The 27,426-nt window shown below is 43.6% G+C and overlaps 1 protein-coding gene across 1 annotated transcript; it reads right to left on the bottom strand.

Moving 5' to 3' along the window:
* Nucleotides 1-319: 319 nt before the first annotated feature.
* On the bottom strand, nt 320-27,426 carry ANXA7 (annexin A7). Its single transcript, XM_079975335.1, has 13 exons — nt 27,274-27,426; nt 20,887-20,941; nt 15,272-15,494; nt 14,016-14,111; nt 12,134-12,171; nt 10,171-10,273; nt 9,264-9,358; nt 8,493-8,606; nt 6,801-6,971; nt 4,843-5,013; nt 4,478-4,553; nt 3,568-3,680; nt 320-924 (listed from the first exon to the last, which is right to left on the bottom strand). Exons 2-13 carry the CDS (start codon nt 20,938-20,940, stop codon nt 802-804), a joined length of 1,377 nt encoding a protein of 458 aa, XP_079831461.1. The 5' UTR covers nt 20,941; nt 27,274-27,426; the 3' UTR covers nt 320-801.

Below are 27,426 nucleotides of genomic sequence, written 5' to 3'. Positions count from 1 at the left end.
GTTGGGCTGTGTAATAAAGGGGAACCACACTGGGGTGAAGGCATCCTTGTTTATTTGTCCCTGTGCTAGTTTTGGTTTGTTGGTTAGCTTTTCTAGTAAGGCTATTTCCCATACAGTTTGGTACCAGTGCTCCACGTTCACTCCTAACAGCTCCCTCCAGTGTTGATGTTCTTGACTGCTGAGAGTAGGTGGGTTATAAGCTCTTTGTAGTGTGAGTGATTGTCTTGCAAAATGTTCCAACGGGGATAATTCTGGCATGGCTTCTAGTACGGTTTTGTTATTTTGCATATTTATTGAAGGTTTCAGCAAGACAGCCATGCATTATTCCAAGATACTTTATTATAGCCTTTTCTCCCCACCCCGGCATGTTCTGAACTGCTACAAACTTTGTACATATAGGAAAAATTTCCTAAGTAGAAAGGACTCTTTCTTGTATGTGTGAAATGCTCACAAGAATAAGGGGTTGTATTCTACTAATGTGGTTCATTAAGTCTACTCTGAGTAATTTAGCTACAATCCAAGGTTATTTAATATTTGTAAATAAGTGATATTGGTTTATATTAATGTATTGAGTATAGCCACGGTAACAAGAAAGACACTTCTCTACAACTCAGACAGCAGGTGTCTTATTTTATATTGTAAAGTACATGATGTGCGAAATTAAGGCAATTATATGTGCAAAATAAACCATCCATTAGAAGCATACTTGTTTACATTGTCTAGGATAACTTATGCTCTTATATGCAATGATAGTCATTTGCCCAAGCAGCTCATTTTCCATTTTCTTTGTTTCAGCGTGGTCTATTGACCAACAAGGGCCAAGAGCAGACGCCTGTAATCTCCACTTGTGTCACTTTGTATCATTGTGCCCAAAGTCTTCTGATACATCTGGGTGAACATCTGTTTGATTTGTGCAAGATCAATCTGTGCCAAAAGAAACAAAGCAGACAACTGAGAGAAGACACAACTTAATTCATGAATCCCATTAAACTCAACAGGCAGGTCTAGTGCCACTGAAATTCCAGATGGATTGTGCCCCATTCACCCACACTGGGCATTAAAACTTCAGTGCCAGTTTGATGATGAGGAAGAATTAATTTGACACCAGAAACACAGTCTGCAACATGTTACAAAGCTACTCAAGACATAGGTTTGCCTAGCGATCCAGCCTCTAATACTGCTCTCTATGAACAAGTAAGTAATGCATATATGCTACTCTCTGGTACAGTGGATGATGTGTAATGCAACCTTCATTTCCACATTGGGGGAGAAGTTCATGTTATTTGTATGCCATCTTTCCTGAAGGCATGGTTTTTACTATGGAAAGATAGCATACAAAATAATAACTAGGGCTGGGAAGTGTTACTGTATTTTTCGCTCTATAGGACACACCAGATGATAAGACGCACCTAGTTGGGGGGGGGGGAGGAAAACAAGAAAAAAAATATTTTGAATCCCAGAAGCCAGAACAGCAAGAGGGATCTGGCTTCTGGGATAACTGCGCCAATCCTCTTCAGGGCAGCGGGATGAAGGCTCCCCCTGCCCGAAGAGGCTGTGCGCAGCTAAGGCAGAAGCCAGGGCAGGCGCATCGCTGAAGGGGCGCTGCGCAGAGAGGGAGAACTGCGCAGCGCCCCTTCAAGCGAAGCTGGAGAAGGAACAGAAGGAGTCCTCCTCCGGCTTCCAGGCAGGTGCGTGGCTGAAGCCTTTGGAGCGCAGCGGAAACTCGCGCTGCGCTCCAAAGGCGTCTGGCGGCTATCCCTGAAGCCAGGAGAGTCTTGCTCTCCCGGCTTCAGCAAAAGGAACCCAAAGCCTTCGGAGCGCAGTGCGAGTTTCCGCTGCGCTCCAAAGGCTTCGGGCAGCTGTCCCTGAAGCCTGGAGAGCGAGAGGAGTCGGTGAGCACCGACCCCTCTTGCTCTCCAGGCTTCAGCGAAAGCAACGCGAAGCCTCTGGAGGGAGCGCTCCCTCTGCGCTTCGGAGGCTTCGTGTTGCTATCGCTGAAGCCAAGGAGCCTGCATTCACTCCATAGGACGCACACACATTTCCCCTTAATTTTTGGAGGGGAAAAAGTGCGTCCTATAGAGCGAAAAATACAGTACATTTTCAACCTTGTGGTGTCTCACCAGCAAGGGGTGAAACCAACCTCAGCTCTCACTGTGGAAGCTGAGGTGCTTTCATCCCAACGCCTGGTGGATGGGAAGGCTCCTACCCCCCAACTGAGCAAGCCCTGGTGTGCCAGCAGCAGGGACCTCTTTTGGGAGGTGCTCTCTGCTGGTGTGGTACCTCTTTCCCCTGGGAGGAAGAGGCAGCAAACTTACCCCCCCCCCCCCGAAGATGGACCAGGCATCAGTTGCCAAGTTCACAGAGCCTGTCAGGCTCTGTGCGTTGACTGCCCTTGCCTATGCAGGCAAGCCGCCACTTTCCTTGTGGGGTGGTAACAGACAGCCCACCCTCCCCGACAAAGGCAGCCACGTGCACAGAGCCTGGTCCTCAAGCCATGGGGTGCAAAACCACTGTATCCACACAGCCTCTGCACCCCCTGGCTGAGCCCATCCAACCCCCTAAGCGGCAGCAGTTGAGGCAACTGCACATAGGCTAGTCTAACAGAGCCAGGAGAGGTGGGGGTTCCTTTAAACGTCTCTGTTGAGGGGTGCACACCTCAATGGAGAAGTGTGGCAGAGCCTGCCCTTCCCCAGCCAAAATCCTGCCCACATGCAAGCAGGAGTGGGGCTGGGAAGCACTTTAACAGAGCCCCCACCCTACTGCTGGCTTGTGCGGTGTCAGGGGATCTGCAAAACTGCTTGGCGAGGGCAGCGGCGTGCTCAGCCAAGCCGTTTAAAGAAGCACAGGGAGGAACAAGCTGTATCGTGCCTCGCCAATGCAGCTTGTCTCTCCCTCTGCCGGTATGAGGGCACACGGGATGGCAGCTTCACTCAGGAGGTGGCAGCTTCACCCATACCATTGAATGAAGCTGTCATCACGGTCTGCCCCTCCTAGCAGTCCTGGGCAAGATATTGATGTATTGCCAGGCCTAACAACATGACAAAAGCAATCACACACAATAAATAAATACATGAAACAGTTCATTGCTTTCATTCTTGCTCCAACCTGTCTTGGCAACTGCAGCTACCCCACCTCATGTTCATAGCCAGTCTTTCTACCTGGAAAGCCTCTAAAGCAATGACTCAATAATGAAGACTGAGGTTGGGGCAACTATCACTGCCAGGAACAATGTGGCACTGAGTCTGCTACCTAAAAGAAGAGTGCTTTCTATCATCTAGATCTGTGCCAGCTCAGGTAACTGGCATCACCGCTAATGGCCTTGAATCTATACAATGTGACACTTGGGTTGTACAAGTTTAATAAAGAAAGCTGCTTATAATACCAGAAAAGTTTCAACTATCAATTTGTCAAAAGTGCTTACAGCTTCTGTCACCTTCCATTGTGCCTGAACAGTAAAAAGACCGTATGCATTTGCGTTTTAATAAAGGAGCCATTTGACCTCTTTAGAAGTATGGCCAGATGGTGTGTATAATGAACAGGTAAAATTTACACATAATAAATTCTTACCTCGCTGCGAGTGACTATAATTCGAACCAAGGTAGAGTCATCTGTGCCGGCTCCTTTCATGGAATGATAAAGCCTCTCTGCAAAAAAGGCTGGGCGGTTCAGAGCACATTGCACTGCAATAAAACAAGTATTAAGATCAACTCGGAGTTGACCCTGACAGCTCAAAGCAACAAGATTCTAACAGCATCAACCTGCCAGAATCTTTAAACCAAATTGCATTTTTTGTCATTGCATTCCCCCCCAAGTATATTATAACATAAAGACTATACAAAGACCAAGAGTCCAAAAGCATAAAATTAACAGTCATGTCCTTAACTAGGTAAATTAGATTTAAATGTTGTTAGATCAGCCCTAACTGGTTCTAGGGAGGAAATGGGTGGTGCATCTAAGCCCAGTCTCCAGTGAGGGCTTTCTTTGGGGAGTGTACCTTCTAGTGGAGAGAAAGGATTACTGCACCACCAGCAATCTGAAGCAGTGGTACCTTGGTTCTTGAACAGCTTAGTTGTTGAACAAATTGGCTCTTGAACGCCACTAACCCGGAACAGTTTGTGAATGTCTTTTGGAAGCCAATCATCCGACACGGCTTCCACTTGAGTGCAGGAACCTCCTGCAGCCAATCAGAAGCCACGCCTTGGTTTTCAAACTATTTCGGGAGTCGAACGGACTCCCAGAACAGATTAAGTTTGACAACCAAGGTACCACTGTACATCACATGTGCAAATTAAGTAACTGACATCAGTCCTCTTATTTTGCATAAATTATTTTACAGGTCTGGGAAGGGCACTGAAGTCCCAGCTAATGCTCATTAATGAGCGAAGTTTCCAGCATCTAATAGTTGTAGGTGCTTGGTAAATAAATTGCCCATAAAAATGACCTCATTGAACAATGAAATGCAGGAAAAGTCCCTTACCGATAGCCTTCAAACCACGTTCTACATTTCCTGAAAACTCCCGGCCAATGCTGCTTAATAAATCTCGGTTAGCAACCTGCAAAAATATAATAATAATAATAATTTTTATTTATACCCCGCCCTCCCCAGCCAAGGCCGGGTTCAAAGCGGCTTACAAGCAATAATAAAAACAAGTTGAATGATTAAAACTTAAAAACAACATTAAAATATTAAAATGTAGCCTCATTGCAGGAGGAGAAGGAAAGGGAAAAAGAAAGAAGTAGGAAATATTAAGTAGGAAATGTTAATTTTTTTAGCCAAAGAACTGATGAAAGCCAAATCCAGTCCTGTCTAGTCCACACAAATGCCCTCCCCTTCTTGTCTACCTGAGAGTAGGCTTCAATTGTGGCTTTCAGCTGGGGAAAGCTTCTAGTTGCCAGGACCATATTGAAGGCAGACTCATCAGTCCCCAGCTTCCCTTCACCAGCTTGGAAAAGGCGCTGGGCATCTTGCTGAGCCTTTTGGTAATCTACGGTTTGATTCTCATCCCGATTACCCTGTAGGAGAGAAAAATATTCATTACTACTATTATATACAGTAAGCCCACAACTTATGCAGGGGTTACATTCCAGGGATCACAGCAGAAATTGTGTATAGTCAGAACTCATTGGGGTCAATGGCAGGCAGGATTGCCAAGTCTTTTTCCCTGGTTGCCCACCCTCTTTTAATTCACTTTTTTTGCCAAGTACACAGGTTAAATGCATATGAGTTGCAGGCTTACTGTACTAGCCTTGCTTACAAGTTTCCTTCAACCATTCAAAAATGAAGTATAAGCATGGTGATTCCCTTTTCTCTTTCATTTAGACATAGCAAATCAAATGATTAAACATCTGGCCTCCATTTATGCTTTACAGTATCCTTGTCTGAACACAGGTATGGCTCCACAAATATGCAAAACGAAATGAGCAAACCTAAGATCAACTGTTCAGTCATCTCATAATTTAAATCGTCTAGAGGACAAGGCAAGATTGCCCCCCCCCCAGTTTAATTTATATTTAAAGCCACTGGTAACTGTGACCAGGGAGAAATTAGAAATTAATACTTGAACATTACAGTGGTAGCTAAATTAAGCAGAGCCACAGTGTAAGATAAATATTACTAACATGACCAAACTATTTATCTTTCTATCAGTTAACAACAGATTAGTCCAATACTTTTATTTTCATCAACAATGACAATCACTTAGGGGAGAAATTTAAACTGAGCTGGAAAGACAGACTAGTTTCAAACTTTCTTGGCACTGTAAGATTGTAAGCATTGAAATGAACCAATTTTGTTCCCAGAAAGAGGATGGGGGAACCTGCAGCTCTCTAAATGTTGCTGGACTAAACCTCCCATCATCAGTGGCCCATGCGGACTAGAGCTGGAGTCCTTCATCATCTGGAGGACCAAAGGATTCGTCGCCCCAACCAGAGAGCAAGATATGAAAGAATGGCAGCACATTAATAAATGTGCCTTTTAAAAAAAAATCAATACAATGTGCAAAAAGAGGAGGCCTGGTCCATGATCTGTGCCTGTATCAACACATTAACAGGTTGAACTGGTTAGGAGAGATGTATTCCAAATCAGAGTTTTGGTTTGGGCAAGATGGAACAGGTCTATTTAACACAGTACTTTGGTTGCATCTAAGAGGAAAAAAATTGTACAAAACATGCCGTTTTTGAGTGCCATGCTCACACATGAGATCACAGCCTGATACACAACATTGCGGTGCACCAAAACACACGTTTTTGGGCACCATGTTTGTGTGTGGGCCAAATGACTCGTGCAGGAGCACAGCCCAGAAGACACACATCCTGGTTTTTGTGCTGGGACATATTGAAGGGTATGGTGGCACCATTCACATAACAAAAACTACCACATTTTCAAAAGTAGGTCTTTGACTTGGATTTTGAAAAATGGGGGTCCACAGTACTAAGCTAATTGGGAGCTACTGATCTATTGTGTCTGTTTTATTCAATAATATTATTCCTCAGTAATAGGTCTCCTTCAGAACTGGATGTCACACTGATCGGTTCCTAGATGGTCATGTTAAGTCAAGACCATTTACTTTAAGAGATAGGTATTTGAAATCTCCATCTGATAGAAAAAGCCTAGTCCTATCATCAAATCCTATTTCATACAAGGAATGGTACCTAACCCAGGATACATTTCAAAAGGGGTGGAAAACTTACAGGTGGAACTGTACTTGGCACAAACTAGATACTTATATGGTGGCCTTGTTATCGAGGTAAACATGTGCTTGGTAAACATAAATGCGACAGAAGATGGTTGTTCATCCTACCTGGCACATAGATACAAGTAATCGTTCAAAGTGTCCTGACGTATCGGACCGAATATCATGCTCAATATCTCTTCCAAATTCATTGTTGTAACATCTGACAATTTCTCGAATCTCCTGGTTTGTCCTTGTGCACAGAATCTCAATCAGCACATTCTCCTGTGTGCCTGCACCCTGCAGGCAGAGAAACAAAGCACTACAGACATTACCTCAATGCAGGCTGCTCAGAAAGCTGACCAGAACATCTAATTGTTTTATTACATTAGAAAGAAGATTGATCACTTTTTTGTACTGTAGGAACATCTGAGCCATATTGCTTCATTCAACTAGATCATGTTGCAAGCCATTGTGAATCTTTCAGCTCATGCAAAAAAACCTACCCAACAAACTTGCTTCATTTAGCAACCAGCTACCAATAGTTCCCAAGGTTTGTTACAGAAGAAAAGTATTATAATCTAAGAGCATAATCCAGTGATGATCTCACTAGAAATGAACAGGATGCAGGCACAAGCACGGGTGAACATGACTTAGGTCTACTAATTTTAATGGGTCTATGCGTTAGTAAAACTCAGCTGGCTACAACCAGGGAACTGTGTCTATAGGGCATTTGTCACTTGTATCTCTAACACATACATATTTCCATATCTGGGTATATATAGAAGCTATGCAGCCAGAAATGTAAGGAGCTTGAGCAAAGAAAGCAAGGACACCAATCAATCCTTCAGTTTTTCAGAACATAGAAGGCCTTCTCCATTTCTTAAAATGACTAAGGGATGTGTGGGGAGATTCATGTTAGGAATCGGTACCATGTACATATAAATTACACTTGGGCACTGCTATGCTCTTTGCACAGGTTTCATTCATTGTCAGTGGAGCAATATTTTCAACTAGATTGTAGCTTAAATTCACAGAGTGAGCATTCCTGCCTCCCTCCTGAAGTACTCCCACAGTTGACTTACAGGTATTTCTGCATCTAGATCAGTCATAGTCACCCAGCCCTGCTACTGGTGACAAGCCAGCGCTGCATATCTGACTTGTTGGCTGAGGGTGACAGAAGCATCACTCTCCTTCTGTATGCCTGACATTAAAAGTTTTTCTCTCACCTGCCTCCCCACCCCAGCTCTTGCCACTCCCAACCTGCCTTTCTGGAGAACTGAAGGGGGCTGAGGAGAAAGCCAGGAGTGGATTCCAATGGATTTGGGGGTGGGGGTGCAGGGTGTTAATTTGATGGTTTATTTGTTTCTGCCAAGCACAAGGTGTTCCTGGATTGCACATGTGCCCCATTCCCCCAACAGGGTGGGGGTGGAATAAAGAACTGGGAGAGGGAAGAACAATCATCTCTGACTCTGACTGAAAGCCAAGTGAATAAGAAAACAAGAAGTGGGGTTCTGTGAGTAGCACAAAAGAATATGCAAAACAGAGGACCATGGTTAATTTTGCGAGACAGGCATTGGGGCCTATTTTTATGAGAGATTTGCCGTAATTTTGAGAGAGAGGGAGCAGGTTGCATTTGTCTATGAATATTCTGGAAATGTACACTGTATATATTCCTTAATTTTAAAAACTATTAACACAATTTTCACCTTTATTGCTGAAAATAAATTTTGAAATGACTTTGATCTAGTTGAGCATTTGCAGTCCTTTATAGTTAATGTGACCATTTTACACAAAAATAAATGCCAATGAAAATCATACCTTCATGGCATGCCGCAAACTCCAAGCATCATAATAGGTATTTGGCATGAACAGTGCAAGGATCAGCTCTTCCATATTTCCACTTAGCTCCGACTTCAGGTCTTTAATTAAATCCTGTCCAATTACAAAGTGGTATCAGAAAGACATACATTCATAAAATACGCATGTGCACACAGACTGAAAATGTACAGTTCAGCTGCTGGCAAATCAATGTTTACTGAAGTCTAGTGAGACATATTTTCAAGAAAATGAAGGCAGTAATCATGATAAATCAATTTAAAACTTCTTTTAAACTAGGGGATCATAACACAGGCAGCCATTTTAGAATAAATTACTATTTTATTTTATACAGCAGAATGCAAGAGAGTTGGTGCGTTGTAGACATGTGCCTTGTATGTCAATACTAGTACCTCAACAAGGCCCATACTGACTTTTTATGTCAAAGAGCTATTTGGAATCTTCTATGATAGGAGAAGCCGCTGTCTGAAATAGGTTACATCACTCAGCACATACTGAACATGAAGCTACTTGCAACACTTCACTGTTATACATTATACTAGTAAAGCACAGCCAGAGGCTATGTCCACTCCTAGCTTTCTTGAAAACCACTACAGGGGGAGGGTCCAGTATTTGACAAAATAAAGAAATGAAGTTAAATTACAGACCTCACTCTGCTCATGACAGTTAAGCACATAAGCTGTCCATATGCTGTACCAGCTGCTGATTTGCTTTTAATTATTATGACTAAAACAAAATCACCAGCAATCATACCTTGCCATACATGGTCTTGAAAGCAGCCTTAATTTGCTGTCTCTGACTATTGGAGCGGTTGGACACAACATCAATGATTGCCTGTTCATCCGTTCCTAGGGAGCAAGAAGGCAACTCAGTGTAGTCTCGTATCAAACCATTTCATCCCTTTTATTGTACACCCCAAGGTGTACATCGGGCAAAAACACTGCTTTAGTACAGAGACTTTGCAAACTGCTCACATTCATAGATTTCCTGTACAAAATGAAACTAGCATTTCACTGCAGAGTTTGAATGCAGCGAGATAGGCTTGCTTAAAACAGGTATTTAGCAATGCACAATGTAGGGAAAAGATTTCAAACCCGGGGACATCTGACAAAAGCTCTGGGGTAGAATCCAACTTGGTGCAAATGGACTTCTCTTATACAATGGAAATTCACCCTCCTCTCCTCCCACCTGCAGCCACCAAATCAGGCACCACCAAAATCTGCCCTGGACAGTGTTGGATACACTTTAAACGTTCCCTGCCAAGGACAGTCTTGAGGAGCATCTAGTGCCCTGAATATTGTGCAATCCTCTCTCATGGTTACGATTCTTCATGCCCCGCTCTACACACCCATCTATCCCAAGTCTTGCTGCTCTTTTTCACTGTTGCCCGTATTTCTATTTTTAAAAATCCAAAATGGAAACCAAGCCATGGAAAGAGGAAGCCATGTTGGAAAAAAATATTCCATATAAACAATTCAGGTTGTAGAGTGAAAGGCTGATTTGCACCCCAAGTTATGTTAAAGACTATGGTTAAAATATATACAAGTGTTGGAAGGATCTAGTGAGAGACGTGCAGGATTAAGGTAGAGAAGAGAGTTTGGTTTCTGGGCCTACACAAGTTTAAACACGAACACTGTATGAAACACAAAACCGCTCTTACCAAAGCCTTTCATAGCCTTGCGCAGAATTTCTGCATCCCGGCCTGCATCAAAGTTCGGAGCTGGTCGAATTGTGCCTTGCATATGTTGAGTCATGGCTGCAGGCTGAGATTGAGAAATCTGTTTTACCATGTTATTGATCCATGTGAAATGCTTATTCAATCTCAACAATGAAATCTTAGGCATCAGTACTTTAGAGGGAAAGGAGAGACATCCTAAGCAGTCGGGAGGCCAATATATTCCAGATGAACAGAATTGGTTTACTAATATGATGGGGCACCTGTCATCGGCTCAAGCCTTTATAAGTATTTGCAGGAAATTTCCCCAGCAATCAATTTCAGGCTGGAGGACACATCTCCTCCCTTAGCCTTCAGAGCTAAAACAGAAACACAGAGAGGGAGAGGTAGGCTTGAGGCGAAGAGAGGGAGAAGGAGAGAACAACTGAAGATGCAGCTGCAGGAAAAGCTCCACAGCATTTGGGGCTTTCAACAGGAACACAGGCACAGGAAGAGAATGTAAGAACCTACTAAGAGCCTACTGGATCAGGCCAATGGCCCATCTAGTCCGGCATCCTGTTCTCATAGTGCCCAAACAGATGCCTGTGGGAAGTTTGCAAGCACAACAGCCTTCTCCCCTCCTGCGATTTCCAGCAACTGGTATTCAGAAGCATACAGCCTCTGACTGTGGAGGCAGAACACATGCATCATGGCTAATGTTGATATCCTTTATGAATTTGTCTAACCCTCTTTTAAAGCAGCTGACTCAACGATAAGTAGGAGGGTGGCAATCCCTCACTCCCTTGGGAGTCAAAGGAAAGTTTATTGGGTGAGGCAAGAGGCAACAGCACTGCCTGTGTCAACTGTACAGGGGCCAGTCTAAGAGAAGGAAGGAAGAGGAATCTGAGCACAAGGAGATGGTAGAAGAAGCCCCTAGGAGGGTCCTGTGATGAACTGGGATCCTGAATTCTGAGAACAAGGGCTCACTATGTCTACTCCAAAGCAAGAGTGGCCTGAACCTCAAGGGGGATGGCTTAGAGGGGAAACCACCCTGTTGTGAAGTGTAACTTTTGCCAAAATCTATTATGTTCCAAGTTACCACACTGGAATCATCAAGGCTGCAATTCTCAAAACATGGCAGGCCTTTACAAATGGCTACTGCAGAAGGGTTTTATTAGCATTTAATTTAAAAGCAGATTTTAAAAAACTAATATCAAACTTTTCCCTCTATTTCAATTTTACTATTTTGACAATTATTATTATTTGCCCCCAGCTCTTTCTTTTACATGGAAGGCTACAGCTCAAGCTTGGCCAAGCGATCTTCTCCTTGTATACTCCAATTTATCTACCGTCCTTCCCGAGTCATGATAACAAGTTTATTCAAAATCAGACAAGCAAAATCATTATAAGTTCCTCTCCAAACCATAATTGGAAACCCATTTCAAATCATGGTTTCCAATTCAGGCCTGGAGGCAAAATATGCAGCAACTATGGTTTGCCACATATGGATGACAAACTGGTTATCACAAAACAAGGAAGGGAGGGAGGTAATTTGACACACACTGGAATTATGGCTTGTGTACGCCTGAGCTGAGATTCCACAACCTCCCCTAGAAAGTTTTTCGCACACTTTCATTAAGCATACCTTTTTGTAGTTTAAACTGCTTCTATTTGTCCACCCAGAGCCCTTGCAACAACCTAGCCAATACAACACTAAGTTAACTTAGCTTGATTTCCCTCAAAAGGAAAGCTTGCCCCCTAAGACTGAAGGTCTCAGTTATTCTCTGGCTTCTCAAGCCAAACTCCAAGAGGTGTATTCAAATATGCTGCATACACAAGTGAGTAGTTTTCTATACTGATCTGCAGAACTGGACCACAACATTTTTTCTTTGTCAAAACAATTTGCATTCCCCACCATAATCAAATAAAACCAACAACATTTTGCCATTTTATAATACAAATGACATACCTGAGGTGGCGTTGGAGTTGGTCCACCTGGATACCCAGCTTAAGAAAAATAGAAAATTGAAATAAGATTTTATTGTTGCCATGCTGTGTGCATAAAATATCATCACAGCAAAATGTGAAGTCTGCTACTGATTCATGCACTGGTTTTCAGCTAATATTTCCTCATGCAGATCAGGGAGAACTTCAGGACTTGCAAAGCAGCCTGCAGGCTTCACAGTGACATGAGCACCCACCAAACTGTGTCACTTTCAATCACATTTCGGATTTCTGTCTCTTTCCTTGCATCTCCTGCTCCCTTCAGGGAGCTGTGCATGGATGAAATACTTGCTGGATGCAAAGCTGACCATTAAAACACTATCACTTGCAGCCTGGAACTCCCTATCTTTATTTCCAAGGTCCTTTCTGACACAAGGTAAGGAAGTGGGACTTCAGTAAGGCACAGTGCAGATGTGGCATTAACAGCAGCATAACCAAGATGAGGAGGAATGCCACAAATTCACAGGTTCCCTCTCGCTTTTTTGCACCAATTTCCCCCCCTCCTTTTCCTGGTTAGTATTTACTAGGGTGTCATGTCATATCTGCATTGCCACTGAGCAGATTAACATTAACGATAGGAGCCAACTACGGCAGCACCCATGCAATTCAGGATCATGCAGGACCACTAGTGGACTCACAAGCCAGCTGGGGCTGTGCATAGATGCTGTTTCTTGTGAATCACTGTCCCCACATGGGATTATATATGAGGCCGGTGCAAGAGCTGCAGGCCTTCGTCTGTCTCGAGAGACCATGAAGTGCGCTTCTGGGGTTGAAGTCAAACTACTGAAGAATCACAGCACCTGCTGTGGCTGCAGAGACTGGTAGTTCATAGCTGTTGCCTCTCACATTGTTTCTGGTATGTTAGCAACATCGAAGTGACCTCTCTGAGGCAGAGGCCTGGGCGGTGTGTATGGAAGTCCTGGGCTTTCCAGATGAAAAGACGCGCCACCCCACCCCCCGGCATCAAGGATGTGGCCCCAAGGAAAACAGAGCAATACATTTGGCACCAGCTTGGCTCCGCGCTCCGGAGGCTACGCGTTGCTTTCACTGGAGCCTGGAGAGCGAGAGGGGTCGGTGCTCACGGACTCCTCTCGCTCTCCAGGCTTCAGGGATAGCCACCTGAAGCCTTTGGAGTGCAGCGGGACCTCGTGCTGCACTCCAAAGGCTTCGGGTTCCTTTCGCTGAAGCCAGGAGAGTCTTCCTCTCCCGGTTTCAGCAAAAGGAACAGGAAGCCTTTGGAGCGCAACGTGAGTTCCCGCTGTGCTCCAAAAGCTTCAGGTGGCTATCCCTGAAGTCTTTGGAGCACAGCAGGAACTCGCGCTGCCCTCCAAAGGCTTCGCAACCTTGCCACCACTCCCGGACCTGTCCTGGGGGCTGGTGTTGGGGCAAGCTCGGGCTTCCCCTGCCCCAGCCCCGTGGCTAAAAATGAAGCCAAGACAGCCAGCAGGATCCATCCCGCTCACTGTCTTGGCTTCTGCCAAAGCCACGCGCAGCCTCTCCCGGCTGGAGAGGTTGCGCGCGGCTAAAGAGGAAGCCAAGACAGCCAGTGGGATGGATCCCCCTCGCTGTCTTGGCTTCTTTGCTCTTTGGGGCTGGAGGGGGAATAAGATTTTTTTTCTTGATTCCCCCCCCCCCCAAAAAAAAACCTAGGTGCGCCTTATGGTCCGGTGCGCCTTATGGAGCGAAAAATACAGTAACTACTATTTTGTCTTTCAGCAGTGGAATACAGACTTACAGATACAAGTTTGCCTCACTAGTCTCATATTTTACAGGGTGCATTCCACCTCTAAACCCATAAACGGAATGATTTATCCTTTCCATATTCAATCACTATAGTTGTTCAATACCTGGTACTTGTGCTGGTCCACCTCCCATATAATTTTGGGTTGGAGGCTGCGGATAGCCATAGCCAGAACCATTTGAAGGTACTCCAAACCCAGCGCCTGGAATAAATACATTTAAAAAAATAAAAAATCTGATACCATGCAAGTGCAACCAAAATATTTCAATCACAAAGTACAAAATATAGTTAATACATTAATTTAAAGAGCTAGAAAATGCTCAGTTGATTTAATGTCTGTTTGAAAACCTGTATTACTTGTGCTCACTACCAGAATCCTAATGATTTTTTTCCTTTATATTGGGTAAGGAATTTTCCCAAATGAATCAGGCAGCTCACTGCATGCTGTGGGCAGAGGTGGGGGGTGGAGTTAAAGAATCATTCAGCAGACACTGCAGAGTTAAGGCTAGCTGTTTCAAAGGCCAGCCTTATCCACACTTTCCTGAGCACCTTTCTTTCTTTTTGCTCCAGAGCTTTCACCACAAAAAGCTGGTCTTTAAAGCTGAATCAGAGCAAATGGCAATCCTCAGAAAACCCAAATTGCCATTTGCTCAAATTCAGCTTTAAAGAGTGGATTGTCGCAGGGAAAGCTCCGGGGGGGAGTGGGGTGGCACACTCAGACACAGAGCTTTAAATCATGGACTGTGCCTGGAGAGAGCAAAGGAAAAGTACGTCTGAATAAGCCAGCCCTTGTCTGAAGCTTACCTATTCCTTAACATGGTTCTGGTTTTACAGTAGGTTTTTTAAAAGTCATTCATGTGGGGCCAATGGTGGCAAGTATGCAGTAAGCTAACACTATGTGGGATTGGGACTGGTGTGTGGCCTTGAATAGTCACTCTCAGTTACGCAGTGTCCTTCCCTACCCTGTTCAGTGCCTGATTGGAATGGGAGCTGAGCATTTACCTTTGCCCTCTTCATCTAAGCTTCTCTGACCTTTCTGAACATAACCAGCACCTCACTGAGAGCATTGATTCATTTCTTTCTTGCTTAGGGTTTAATATGAAGTTGTCCCGTTAGTCAAGGACTTCCTCTTCCTCATGCCTACCCTCCGCAAGCCCATTCTGGGCGGTTTCCACAACCTTCCAGAGCAGATCTGGAGAGTGTGGGGATAGATGGGTAGAAAAAGAAGCCCTGCTGCACAGGTTGAGGGTCCTGCATTAACAGGATGGTTTTGCTGGGTACAACCTTGTATTTCTTAAGCCACCAAACAGAGGCATTCAACTACAGCAGAGATAAGCAGCCAACAGTGTTTCAGCACATTACCTCCAGGATAAGTTGGCATTCCACCAGGCTGAGGAGCCCCAGGGTATCCAGCAGGCGCAGCGGGGTACCCACCAGGTGCGGGTGGGTATCCTGTAGCCCCTGGGAAGCCACCAGCTGGTGGAGCAGCAGGATATGCACCACCTCCCATAGGTGGGAAGCCTCCAGGAGCAGCAGGGTAAGTATATTGACCAGCAGGTGGGTAAGTAGACTCTTGCCCTGTAGGCTAAACACAAGCAGTAGATCAAGAGTTAACACAGTTGAGAAAGAAAGACCTAGAGAAAGTCACAGAAAATTGAAAATCTATACTGAGGCTCTCACTTCAGCTCCACCACTTGCTGGATTAAAGAAAACAACTCTGCTGTACTTAAAATAAAATAAAAATCACACATGGAACAAATATGCTTGCCTAATACATACAGTGCAAACCTGACCATTAAAACAGTTAATGCAATAAATTTTGGGGGAACAGGGGTGTGGGGGATTCCCTGGTCCTGAATGGGGTAACTGTGCCCCTGAAGGACCAGGTGCGCAGCCTGGGAGTCATTTTGAACTCACAGTTGTCCATGCAGGCACAGGTTAATTCTGTGTCCAGGGCAGCTGTCTACCAGCTCCATCTGGTACGCAGGCGAAGACCCTACCTGCCCGCGGACTGTCTCACCAGAGTGGTGCATGCTCTGGTTATCTCCCGCTTGGACTACTGCAATGCGCTCTACGTGGGGCTACCTTTGAAGGTGACCCGGAAACTGCAATTAATTCAGAATGCGGCAGCTAGACTGGTGACTGGCAGTGGCCGCCGAGACCACATAACACCAGTTCTGAGAGATCTGCATTGGCTCCCAGTACGTTTCCGAGCACAATTCAAAGTGTTGGTGCTGACCTTTAAAGCCCTAAACGGCCTCGGTCCTGTATACCTGAAGGAGCGTCTCCACCCCCATCGTTCAGCCCAGACACTGAGATCCAGTGCCGAGGGCCTTCTGGCGGTTCCCTCATTGCGAGAAGTAAGGTTACAGGGAACCAGGCAGAGGGCCTTCTCAGTAGTGGCACCTACCCTGTGGAACACCCTCCCAGCACATGTCAAGGCAATAAACAACTATTTTACTTTTAAAAGACAACTGAAGGCAGTCCTCTTTAGGGAAGTTTTTAATGTCTAATGCTGTATTGTTTAAAATATTCAGTTGGAAGCCGCCCAGAGTGGCTGGAGAAACCCAGCCAGATGGGTGGGGTATAATAAATAAATAAATAAATAAATAAATAAATAAATAAATAAATAAAGTAAAATAAAATGTAAATGTAAAATTCAAAATGCATTTGCCAGGACCAGAGACAGTATAATAAAGTTCCAATCTTGGAGTCCTCTTATGTACTCAAAGCATACATTTCAGAATAACTTCTGCAATATGTATGCATGCATGTAACTAAGACAAGTTTTCATCAAGAAGATGGAACAGTATCTATTCTACAGAAAGCAACATCAGTAGTGACATCCTCTCAACTGCAGTTGTTTAATCCACTTCTTGAAGAGGTTTGAAAGTGGGGCGTATTTGATTTATATGGTCTATTTAGTTCCATTTATGGTCTATAAGAGGAACGCGGGTGGCGCTGTGGGTAAAAGCCTCAGCGCCTAGGGCTTGCCGATCGAAAGGTCGGCGGTTCGAATCCCCGCGGCGGGGTGCACTCCCGCTGCTCGGTCCCAGCGCCTGCCAACCTAGCAGTTCGAAAGCACCCCCGGGTGCAAGTAGATAAATAGGGACCGCTTACTAGCGGGAAGGTAAACGGCGTTTCCGTGTGCTGCGCTGGCTCGCCAGATGCAGCTTTGTCACGCTGGCCACGTGACCCGGAAGTGTCTCCGGACAGCGCTGGCCCCTGGCCTCTTGAGTGAGATGGGCGCACAACCCCAGAGTCTGTCAAGACTGGCCCGTACGGGCAGGGGTACCTTTACCTTTACCTTTTATGGTCTATAAGTAAGCCAATATCTCCCTTGTTAATTTGTAGTGTCCTCAATAGATGTTTATAAAACTATTTGTTCCGCATTTGGTGCATTTATGCCAACTGTTGCTAGTTTTGCTCTGTGCATGGTTTCATTTAAGGAAGATAGACCAGTGATTTGCTTAGGACTATAGTTATTGGATCTCTGTTTCTAAAGTTTCTCAGTATACTGCAACTCCCTTAGATCTTTTATCCTGTTTTGGAGTGAGCTCTTAAACTTACAGTTTCCCACTTAAGATTTCATGGAAAGCATGGTTAAGAAACCAAAGCTAGACAATGTAGTGATGATCAGTAATTTAGATGGTTTTTGAAAGGGATTATGAATTCATGGACGATGAGCATTCCATGTTGGTATTCTGCTATCTTTGGAAGATGCACCTGTTTACGCAGTCATTTTTAAAAACACACCATAAAACAATTGCATTAAAACAACACAGTAGTTAAAACAGGAGACTCAGGTCGATAGGTCAAGGGAATGACTGCGTAAACAGGTGCATCTTCCAAAGATAGCAGAATACCAACATGGAATGCTCATCGTCCATGAAGTGGGAAACCTCTTCAAGAAGTGGATTAATATATATATATATATATATATATATATAAAATAAAATAAAAGTGGATTAAACAACTGCAATTGAGAGGATGTCACTACTACATACCATCAAGTGCCAGATATGGAGAATACCTCTGCCTCTTCCACCTGAACAGCTTCTGACAACATTTGATGTCAGAAGCTAGACTGAAGATCTCTAAGCTCAGAGGAGAGAAAGACAGAAAACTCCCTGCTTATCACCCGGGCTACAAGCATCTTGCAAAGAAAGAAACAGATACCCAGCTCTGCAAGGTTGCCAGAAGTTGGGCTCCCCTGTGAGTGTTTCTCCCTTCCTCTCTGAGCTTGCCAGAGAGGCAGAGAAAGCTCCATCGCATGCACCCAGTTTCCAAGCACTTTGCAAAATGGTGAAATTATCCCATCCTGCAAAGCTGTTGGAGTCTACCACTGAAGCAGAAAAAATACAGATCTATACAGAAACTGCCTCCGAGGTTGTGGCTGAGTAAACACTGGCCCTTATTCACCCTACCCACAACACTGGACTTCGGACTAAAGTAACAGAAGCAAGGTCAACCATAACGCCTACTGTTATCAATACAGAAAGAGAAACTTCATTGATCAGAAATCCCAAAGGAGCAATGAAACAGACAATTAATTATTATGGACAACAGTGATCTTTCCCAGAGGGATTCAAATTTCTCTTTGAAAGGAGAAAGTCTACATACACCATGATCAAGCATAAGCAGATGTGGGCAAAGACCCCCCCCCCAACTCATGCTGGAAAGAGGGGATTGCACATTCCAGTTCACATCACAGATAATTTATACCCTAAGATGGTTCAAATATTTCTCCTACAATTCCTATTGGTTAAGAAACTGCAGTTTACAGGCTTCCCGATCCACCTACATCATGTTTGCTCCTAAACATGTACCCCCAACAATAGCATATATCCCATGTCTATTCAAATTAGCAGTTTTTTCAATAGGGGTGTTTTTTATAATATTCATGCAGCATTTAAGCCTGCGTACTAGTGTGTGGCACTGTGGGTTAAACCACAGAGCCTAGGGCTTGCCAAACAGAAGGTCGGCGGTTCGAATCCCCGCGACGGGGTGAGCTCCCGTTGCTCAGTCCCTGCTCCTGCCAACCTAGCAGTTCGAAAGCACACAGTTCAAGTAGATAAATAGGTACCACTCTAGCGGGAAGGTAAACGGTGTTTCCGTACACTGCTCTGGTTCGCCAGAAGTGGCTTAGTCATGCTAGCCACATGACCCGGAAGCTGTACGCCAGCTCCCTTGGCCAGTAAAGCGAGATGAGCGCCACAACCCCAGAGTCATCCGCGACTGGACCTAATGGTCAGGGGTCCCTTTACCTTTTTTTTTACTAGTTCTTAAACTATCATCTGCTATTTCTCCTTGTTATATCGGGTCACCTCTAAACTATAAATCTATCCCTCTTTCAAGGCTAACAATCTAACACATTCTTTACTTAATTTTAACATCAGCCAGGAAACGAGCCTCTTAGGGAGTCAAGCTTCTGAGTCCAACATTTGCTTTGTCTCAGCAACTTAGAATGTAAGACATTTACAACTCAGGTAGTAAAACATGCTAATAAACAGTTCTGCAAAGGGGCCCTCCTTGGGGCTCCTTTGAACCTCTTTGTTCACAGAATCGGTCTTAAGGCAGGCATGCTCATCTTCACCATACCATCCCTAAGAATAAAAGTCATTTTCATTCATTTATTCCACACCCTCCTATTCCAAAAATATAGTATCAACATCAAGACAAAGGGAAGTGAGGGCAATAAGCACATCATACAGTAGAGACTGTTCAGTCTCAGGGCAAATTAAGACCTACAAACATTTACAATATACGGTTCTGGGACTGATTAATATTTTATTGCCCTGAAGGTACATCTCCCTTCTCCCTCCTTCTGCCTGGATGCAGAAGTACAAACAAATTTGCCACACGCGCACACAAACAAATCTAGTAATACACTACGCTACCTGAATAAAAAAGTAAAAACTCTTTACATAATACCAACCATATCACTCATGGGAAAGATAAAAACAAACAGTTAAAATAGTGAATTGCATTACAAATAAATGCAGGCATGGAACAAACAAACAAAAAGCAGCCAAAAGGGGGGGGGGAATCACAATGAAGAAAAAAGGGAGGAGGGAGAGAATGAAAAAAACACTGGTAAAAATAATACACATTATAGTAGACCAAACTAAAGATTATAAATAAAAAGCAACGTTATAACAAAAAATAAATTAAAAACGCCAAAACCAAACATGAACAAAAGACCAAACAAGAATTTAAAGCATAAACACCGAAACAAGAAAAAAATTATGAACAGAAGTAAAATATACTATTATGAAGAAGTGGACGAACACGAGCGAAACAATGTGTGTCCATTGAGTAAACATGAAACAGGAAAAAAATAGAGAAGTAAAAGTGCCATTGAGAGTATTTGCTGGAGAAGCACAAACTGTGCTTTTATGTGGTGAAACCTCAGAGCACTTCGGAGGACAGAAGATGCCATTATGCATGACAGAAGCAGATTGATGTGGGTGAGTCAATAACCTTCATAACAACAATTCAAAACACTCTTAACATTTTCTTTTCCTCTGCAACTTCAAAACCCAATACAGGGGAAAATTCAATTTAATTTTTATTAAGCAATAATATGCACTTGTTATTATATACAGTTACAACACAAGCCTCAGTGTTCTTACAGTAGTCCTGGTCTTGGACGAGAAGCACTGGCAATATCTCTGGGAGCTGCCTGAAACCCAAATAAAATTGATCCAGAAAACTACCCTGGGACTGCTTCAACCACTGGTGGCTAACCTGCAACTCTCCAGGTGTTGCTGAGCTCCAACTCACATCGTCCCTGACTACTGGCCATTTCTAACAACATCTGGAGGGCCACAGATTGGCCATACCTGGCTTAAAGGCACCATCTGATTGAACCTTTATGCCTACTAAATACATAGCAAAACAATCCAAATCATCATTGTCTATTGCTGTGCTAAAGTGTGAAAAAGAGAGAGAACTGAAATATAGTAAATACTTACAGGATAGCCAGGGAAAGCAGGGTAACCTGAAGGGGGATATCCTGGGTATGACATTCTGTAAGACAAAAGAAAAGCACTTGAGAGCTTTTACTTAAGAGTTAAGTGATTTCCTCATGTGAGCACTTCACCACCAGAAGGATATAACAATCTGTTCATTGGTTGGTGCTGCTCGCTGTAGGGTTCTGGTTCACCAGCATGTTGCTTGTGGGGGAATATGCCAGCAAAACAGACCTTTGGCAGGTCTACTTGACAGGACCCACCTATCAGACACCATGATGTTGAGCAAATGACAGGTGGTAGCCCCTCCAACATGTCAAAGTTGACCCACAAGGGCTGGAGGGAGATAACAATCTAGTCCATGGGCCAAAAAGGTTTCCCAGTCCTGTTTTAATGCATGTGCCATCCATATTATGGCCTTGGTAGTCATTCATCAGAATACAGAAAAGCAGGTTTCTTTTTTTCCTTGCTGAGCAACTGGGTACAATATTAACCTTGCCTCCATATAAAAGGGAGAAAGACTTAAAAGCTTAGAAATCAGAGGTGGTGAATTGAAGTCAAGCCTCCACAAGCTCCACAGTGCCTATAGCCCTCTCAGGCATTTTCTGTTTTTCCAGAGAACTGAAGTCACATAATATGAGCTTACTAAAGGCCAGCCAGCTTGTTTCCATCCCACAATGAGTCATTAATCCATGTTTCAGTGTATCCTCCTGAAGTAAAAAATGAGGACCACACCCTCCACAAAGGCAGTTACGTAACGCCAAGCAGGAAACAGAGTAGTTCATTTGACTGTGATAAACTGTGTGTTTTAGGAAAAACAGTCTAAAATTTAAAAGCTTTCAAGATAATTTAAAAGGATCTGCCTTTTTTATATTAAGGCTATCTGGGTAGCATTCAGTTACAACAAACTCTCTTCTCCCAAGCTTCATAGCAATGAAAATTAAATTAAGACACTCCTCCTAATTCAGAATCTTGGAAGAGAAGCACTGATGAGGCATGGCTGTGCATTTTATCGCTGGATCAGTAAATCAAGTCTCCACAAATCTACTCTCCAAGGAGTAGAATCTCCCCTCCTTTTGCCATGGGAATGGGAAGGAGAGGTTTAATGTCACAAACAGCTCCAAGTGTTTCTCAATGCAAAGCTTGGAAGGAAGCTCAGGGTAACAAAAGCCCCAGCCTGTTTGTCACTTGGCCAGATATGAAGATTCCCCTCTTCCTACTAGGCAATTCTCATCACCCTGCAGTCTGGAGGTGGTCACGGTGCAATTGTGTCCTCTGGCACATACAGGGGACTTGGAAGTGAGGGGTCAGAGGTGTCCATAAATTATGACCTGCTAGTGAGCCAAGTCAAAATCTGTAGATTCCTGTACCAGACTACAGTCAAACCTGTTTCTGAAAACATCCCCTTCTTCCATGGCTACACCTTTCACATTTGCCGGTGCAAATTTAACTTTGTTACATTGCCGATTTAACTGGGTCAAATCTGAGATACAGAGGGTTTGTGAGACTATGCCATCTATTTCATTTCGCTTTGCCATATGCTTCTATGAATGTAACAGTTGGCAATGAAGTTGCTAGTCCCTTGCTTTGCCTGTGATCCTCTTCCATTTCCTCTTATTTATATGGGGCCTGTTCACTACTTCAGCCCCAGGTATCGCTACAGACCTCTTCTATTCCACACACAGAAATCTTATTCATTAACTGTTTATTCATTAGCAGGTTCACTCAGCACTTTCTTTCCCTTCCATACTGTTTCCTAGCAAGCCATGCAAGAATAAAACAAAATCCAAAGTTGACTGTTAAAACTGTGAGGACCTTCAGCAATGTTTGAGAAATCCTTTTAAAGAGATCTTGACAGGGGAGCAGACACGCAAAGATATGGCTATACATATCCACAGTCCAGGACTAGGTAACCTTACATTTACAGTTTCTGCTAGACTGATTTTCAAAGGAAAAACCTTTACCTCTTTTTCCCAACCTTGTCTTCTCTATGAATGATAGCAAAGCACATTCCTGCTTAGAGATTGTTTTGGGAAGCTTTAGGGCATTTTTGCTATGCTATCGCTCTTGCATTAATTTCCAAAGCCTTTTCAAAATGGGTAATGGTGTAAATAAAACTGACTAATCAGGGGAAAAGCATGAAGGAACACAAGAACAAGGAAACTTGGTTAAAGAGTTTGAGAAGGATAAGGCACCAAAGCAGCATCATATCAAGTAACTGCAGGAATGGGAGATGGAACGAAACCCAAACACGAGATAAAGGTACCCACTACTTCAAATTAAGCTACAAATATAGAGGGAAGGTTTTTACAATTTTTAAAAGTGCAATAAATGCATCCTTGTTTCTAAATTGTTTTTTGGAATCCAGATATCCTCTACTTAAGGTAATGTTTTAGTGACAGGAGACACCAAGATTTTTCTAAAGCATTCAAACCATCATATTTTTGTTGCTGGGGAAGTTACATTCTTCCCACACAACAGTGAATCCAGTGCTTTTGCATAAGCATCACAGGCATCTACTAGATAGCACTGCAATACAACTGGAGAAGAAAAAAATAGGGGAATTCCGTAAGTAAGATTTCACAACAGAAATGGACAGAGCCACAGGGAATAAGAGGGCCAAAGCATTATGTGGGAAATCGACTATGGAAAATAAATACTGACAAAATCTCTCTTTTTTTGTAAGAACTTCAATGGAGCAAATATTAGGCTACAATATCCAAACACTATGTTTATTAACTTACTCTAAAGACAAGAGAGTAATGCTGCCAAAGGCAGCATTAGCGGCATATATGATAACAGCAGCTAGAACTATACCCAATCCTGAGGACAATGAGAAATGAGTCTGAGAATGAGTCTGAGAAGATAAAGCACTATGTGCTAATGGCAAAACTGATAAGCTAAATGAGGGTGAAGAAAAGAGAGGAAAGACACACCTTCATTAAAAAGGGGAGCCTGTTTGCTGAATGCTGCAACAGAAATCAGCTGCATTTAAATACAAATACAGTTATATTTTATTATCCTAATGAAGTATTTGTTTTTTAAAAAAATAAAATAAAAAATAAAGCAACCATAAGAGGAACTGAATGAAAGGAGCAGCACTGAGAGAGCAGGTGGTGACAGCGCTTTAACCCTTTTCGTCCCCACCCTGTTTCTTCACACCCATCAAGCACAATCTGCTATTAGCCCTTTCTGGGTGAAGACAGATAAGATGCAGGCAATTGTCCCATTCCACAACAGGGCTAACACCAGCAGACCGCAATGCCTTGCCCTAGCTTCTCTACTCCAAGTCGGTTTGGGGCCCCTTAAAACCCCCCTGTTTTTTAAAAAAAAGCTTTTAAAATACATATAAATATATGCAATAGTCGGCCCAGTAATAACACAGGGCTTAACAGGAAAATTGAATGAAGGTAGCAAAAAGGAATGTAGAAAGACAAGAGTTGAAGGAAGGAAGACCGGAGGAGATGTGCAAGGGGGCATACATGAATACTCTAGGAATCTGGGGGGCCCTTTATGGATTGCCTGCACTGAAGAACAAATAAATATATCATATATGACTCATCTGCAGATTGTCACATGTAATGGCCCTACATGAATGTATTTCAGCATGTATGCTTCAGTTCACAAACATTTATAGTGTTATTTGTCCTATCTGATTATATACTCACTGGTTTCTAGCCTACACTAATTCCTATATGATAGTGTCTAAGAAACCCATATATATAGTGTGTAAAATTGCTTTCAAGATTATATGACTGATTTATTTTATTTCGTTGTTGTTTTTTAATGAGACTACTAAACAGCAGCCACTTTTTTTTCTTGTATTTGCGTTTGTTTTCAGCTTGGGCTGTTTTGAATTAACAGAAAATAATGATGTACTATGAAGCTGTACTACGTGTGCTCAGAGAGACTGTTCTCAAAAACAGTCTCCTAAAAGGCAAGTCAAAATTCGTAACAGCCTGCTTAGGAGTTCAAACACAAGCTATTAACATCAATATGGAAGGTTCACTTTGGGAGAGAACATAAAATCACTTTACGTATGATAATCATTTTAATCCCACCCCTGGTCTACCCTTTCAATTAATGTTTTTGCATGAAATAGTAGCTAGAAATCTACAGGGGTAATTGCTCACACATGTATGATCAGGGGTGATCATTAAGAGTGCACACAGGAACACAGGAAACTTGTTCGTTTGTAGGGGTAATCTGTTAGGGCTAGTTTTTCAGGGTAGTTTTAATATGAGGTAAGTGCTAAAGAATCATATAATGGTCATTATCTGGTTATTTAAATTTCAGTTTTATGGACTTAAAATCTTACCCAACTTTGAGATGGGGCAGTTTATATGAATAAATGAATTGCAAGTACAGGACCACATAGCATTGTTTGATTAAGGAGAAAGTACAATCTCATTCTGCCTGAAGTCCCAATTTCAGGATTACTTCATAATCTCCACCCCATATATAAATAAATGCCTGCTTGTTTGCAAAGAAACTCAACAGCAGTTAACAGATCTTTAATATTAACTCAAAGTTCTGCAGGGAGCACCTGTTGAATGAAGGGCACTGTGAGCACACAAGGCAGGATGGCAAATCCAGGGTTACAGCTACCTTGTATGACTCATGCGTTTGCCCACTGCCACGCTTTCCGTTTTGGACATACTGTACAACTAAAAGCAAATGTGTCAAGAATCATTGCATCACAAAAGCCACACAGTCATAGAATCACAGAATTGGAAAGCTGGAAAGGGCCCTCAAGGGTCTTCTAAATCCAAGCCCCTGCAATGCTTCACTTCAGCTTAATCCAGAAAAACTCCAGTACTTTCACAGTGTGTTAAACAAGAGGAGGCAGCTACTAGTCACTGTTAACATTGAAAGCGCATCGGCAAACAAATTTCCTCCAAAGAGCATGCATGCAGTTCAGTAACCACTTTAAAAAAAAAAAAGCAAAAGCACCTATTTATTTATTGAATTTATATACCGCCCTGTACCCGGAGGTCAAACCTAGACAGCATCTTAAAAAGCAGAGACATCACCTTGCCAACAAAGGTCCGTATAATCAAAGCTATGGTTTTCCCATAAAGGCGGTTGATCGCCGAAGAATTGATGCTTTTGAATTATGGTGCTGGAGGAGACTCTTGAGAGTCCCACGGACTGCAAGAAGATCAAACCTCTCCATTCTGAAGGAAATCAGCCCTGAGTGCTCACTGGAAGGACAGATCCTGAAGCTGAGGCTCCAATACTTTGGCCACCTCATGAGAAGAGAAGACTCCCTGGAAAAGACCCTGATGTTGGGAAAGATGGAGGGGAGAAGGGGACGACAGAGGACGAGATGGTTGGATAGTGTTCTCGAAGCTACCAGCATGAGTTTGACCAAACTGCGGGAGGCAGTGGAAGACAGGAGTGCCTGGCGTGCTCAGGTCCATGGGGCCACAAAGAGCCGGACACGACTGAACGACTAAATAACACCCGGAGGTCTCAGGGCGGTTCACAGCATATATATATATATATATATATATATATATATATATATATATATATATTCTCTCTCTCTCTCTCTCTCTCTCTCTCTCTCTCTCTCTGTGTGTGTGTGTGTGTGTGTGTATGTGTGTGTGTGTGTATATATATATATATATATATATAGTCACAACCATCATAAAAAAGACTCAGGGCCAGCCTAGCAGAGGCAAACCAGCCCCACGCAGGGGCAATTCCTGGGGCTTCCTCTGCCGCTTTAGGCGAGGCAGCACCTCTGCCCCTACTTTCTTGAGCAAGCAGCCGGTTTTATAGAATGCTAGCAGCTGAAGAAATCACGCGCTGATCTCCGCGGCTGCCGCCTGGGGCGCAAGGTTGAGGGGAAGGAAATGTGGAAAAAAAATAATGCGCATTTATCCCTTAACGTTAGCCTTAGTTACTCTCAGCCTCGGTCGCCTGATTTCCAAGGGAAGCTTCTCATTCCTAACCTTGCCCTGAGCTGAAAAGAGTCGTGGTTGCCCTGCGGCTGTTAATCCGAATTTGATCCGAATTTGAGGGAGGAGAGAGAGAGAGAGAAAAAAAGGCAATGTCCGCAGCATTAAGAGTTTGCAGTTCAACTCTCGAGAAAGGGTCTGGAGGGGAGGAGGGGGCTTGTTTCTTTGCTCGAGCCCCTGAACTTCAAAAACTTGGCACGCACAGAAGTGGGGAGAGAGACCGTTGTCCAAAAAAAGCGGGTCGAGGGCTGAGGAGACGTCCACGTCGTCAAGAAGGAAAACAAACACAAACACGGGTTTGGTTTAAAACACACACACACACACAACACGGGAAACGTCGTTAGAACTTAATACCCCTATTACTACTGCTACTATTACTGAGGTATTTTGCCCCCCGCGGGTTCCCGCCTTCCCGCTCTCTCACCTGAGGCGCGGCCGACAATCCCCGCTAACGCAGCTCAGCGAAGCAAAATGGAGACGTCGCCCGGGCGAGGTGAGGCCGGCGGAACCCGGCCCGCCCCTTCCCTGGGGCCGGGATTGACTTTCGCCCCGCCCGCCTTGAGAAAGCGAAGACCCG

This window comes from Podarcis cretensis, assembly GCF_951804945.1.
Source record: "Podarcis cretensis genome assembly, chromosome: 5".
Taxonomy (NCBI): Eukaryota; Metazoa; Chordata; class Lepidosauria; order Squamata; family Lacertidae; genus Podarcis; species Podarcis cretensis.
The sequence above is the reverse complement of the archived record's forward strand: the minus strand, read 5'-3'. Positions and strand labels throughout refer to the sequence as shown.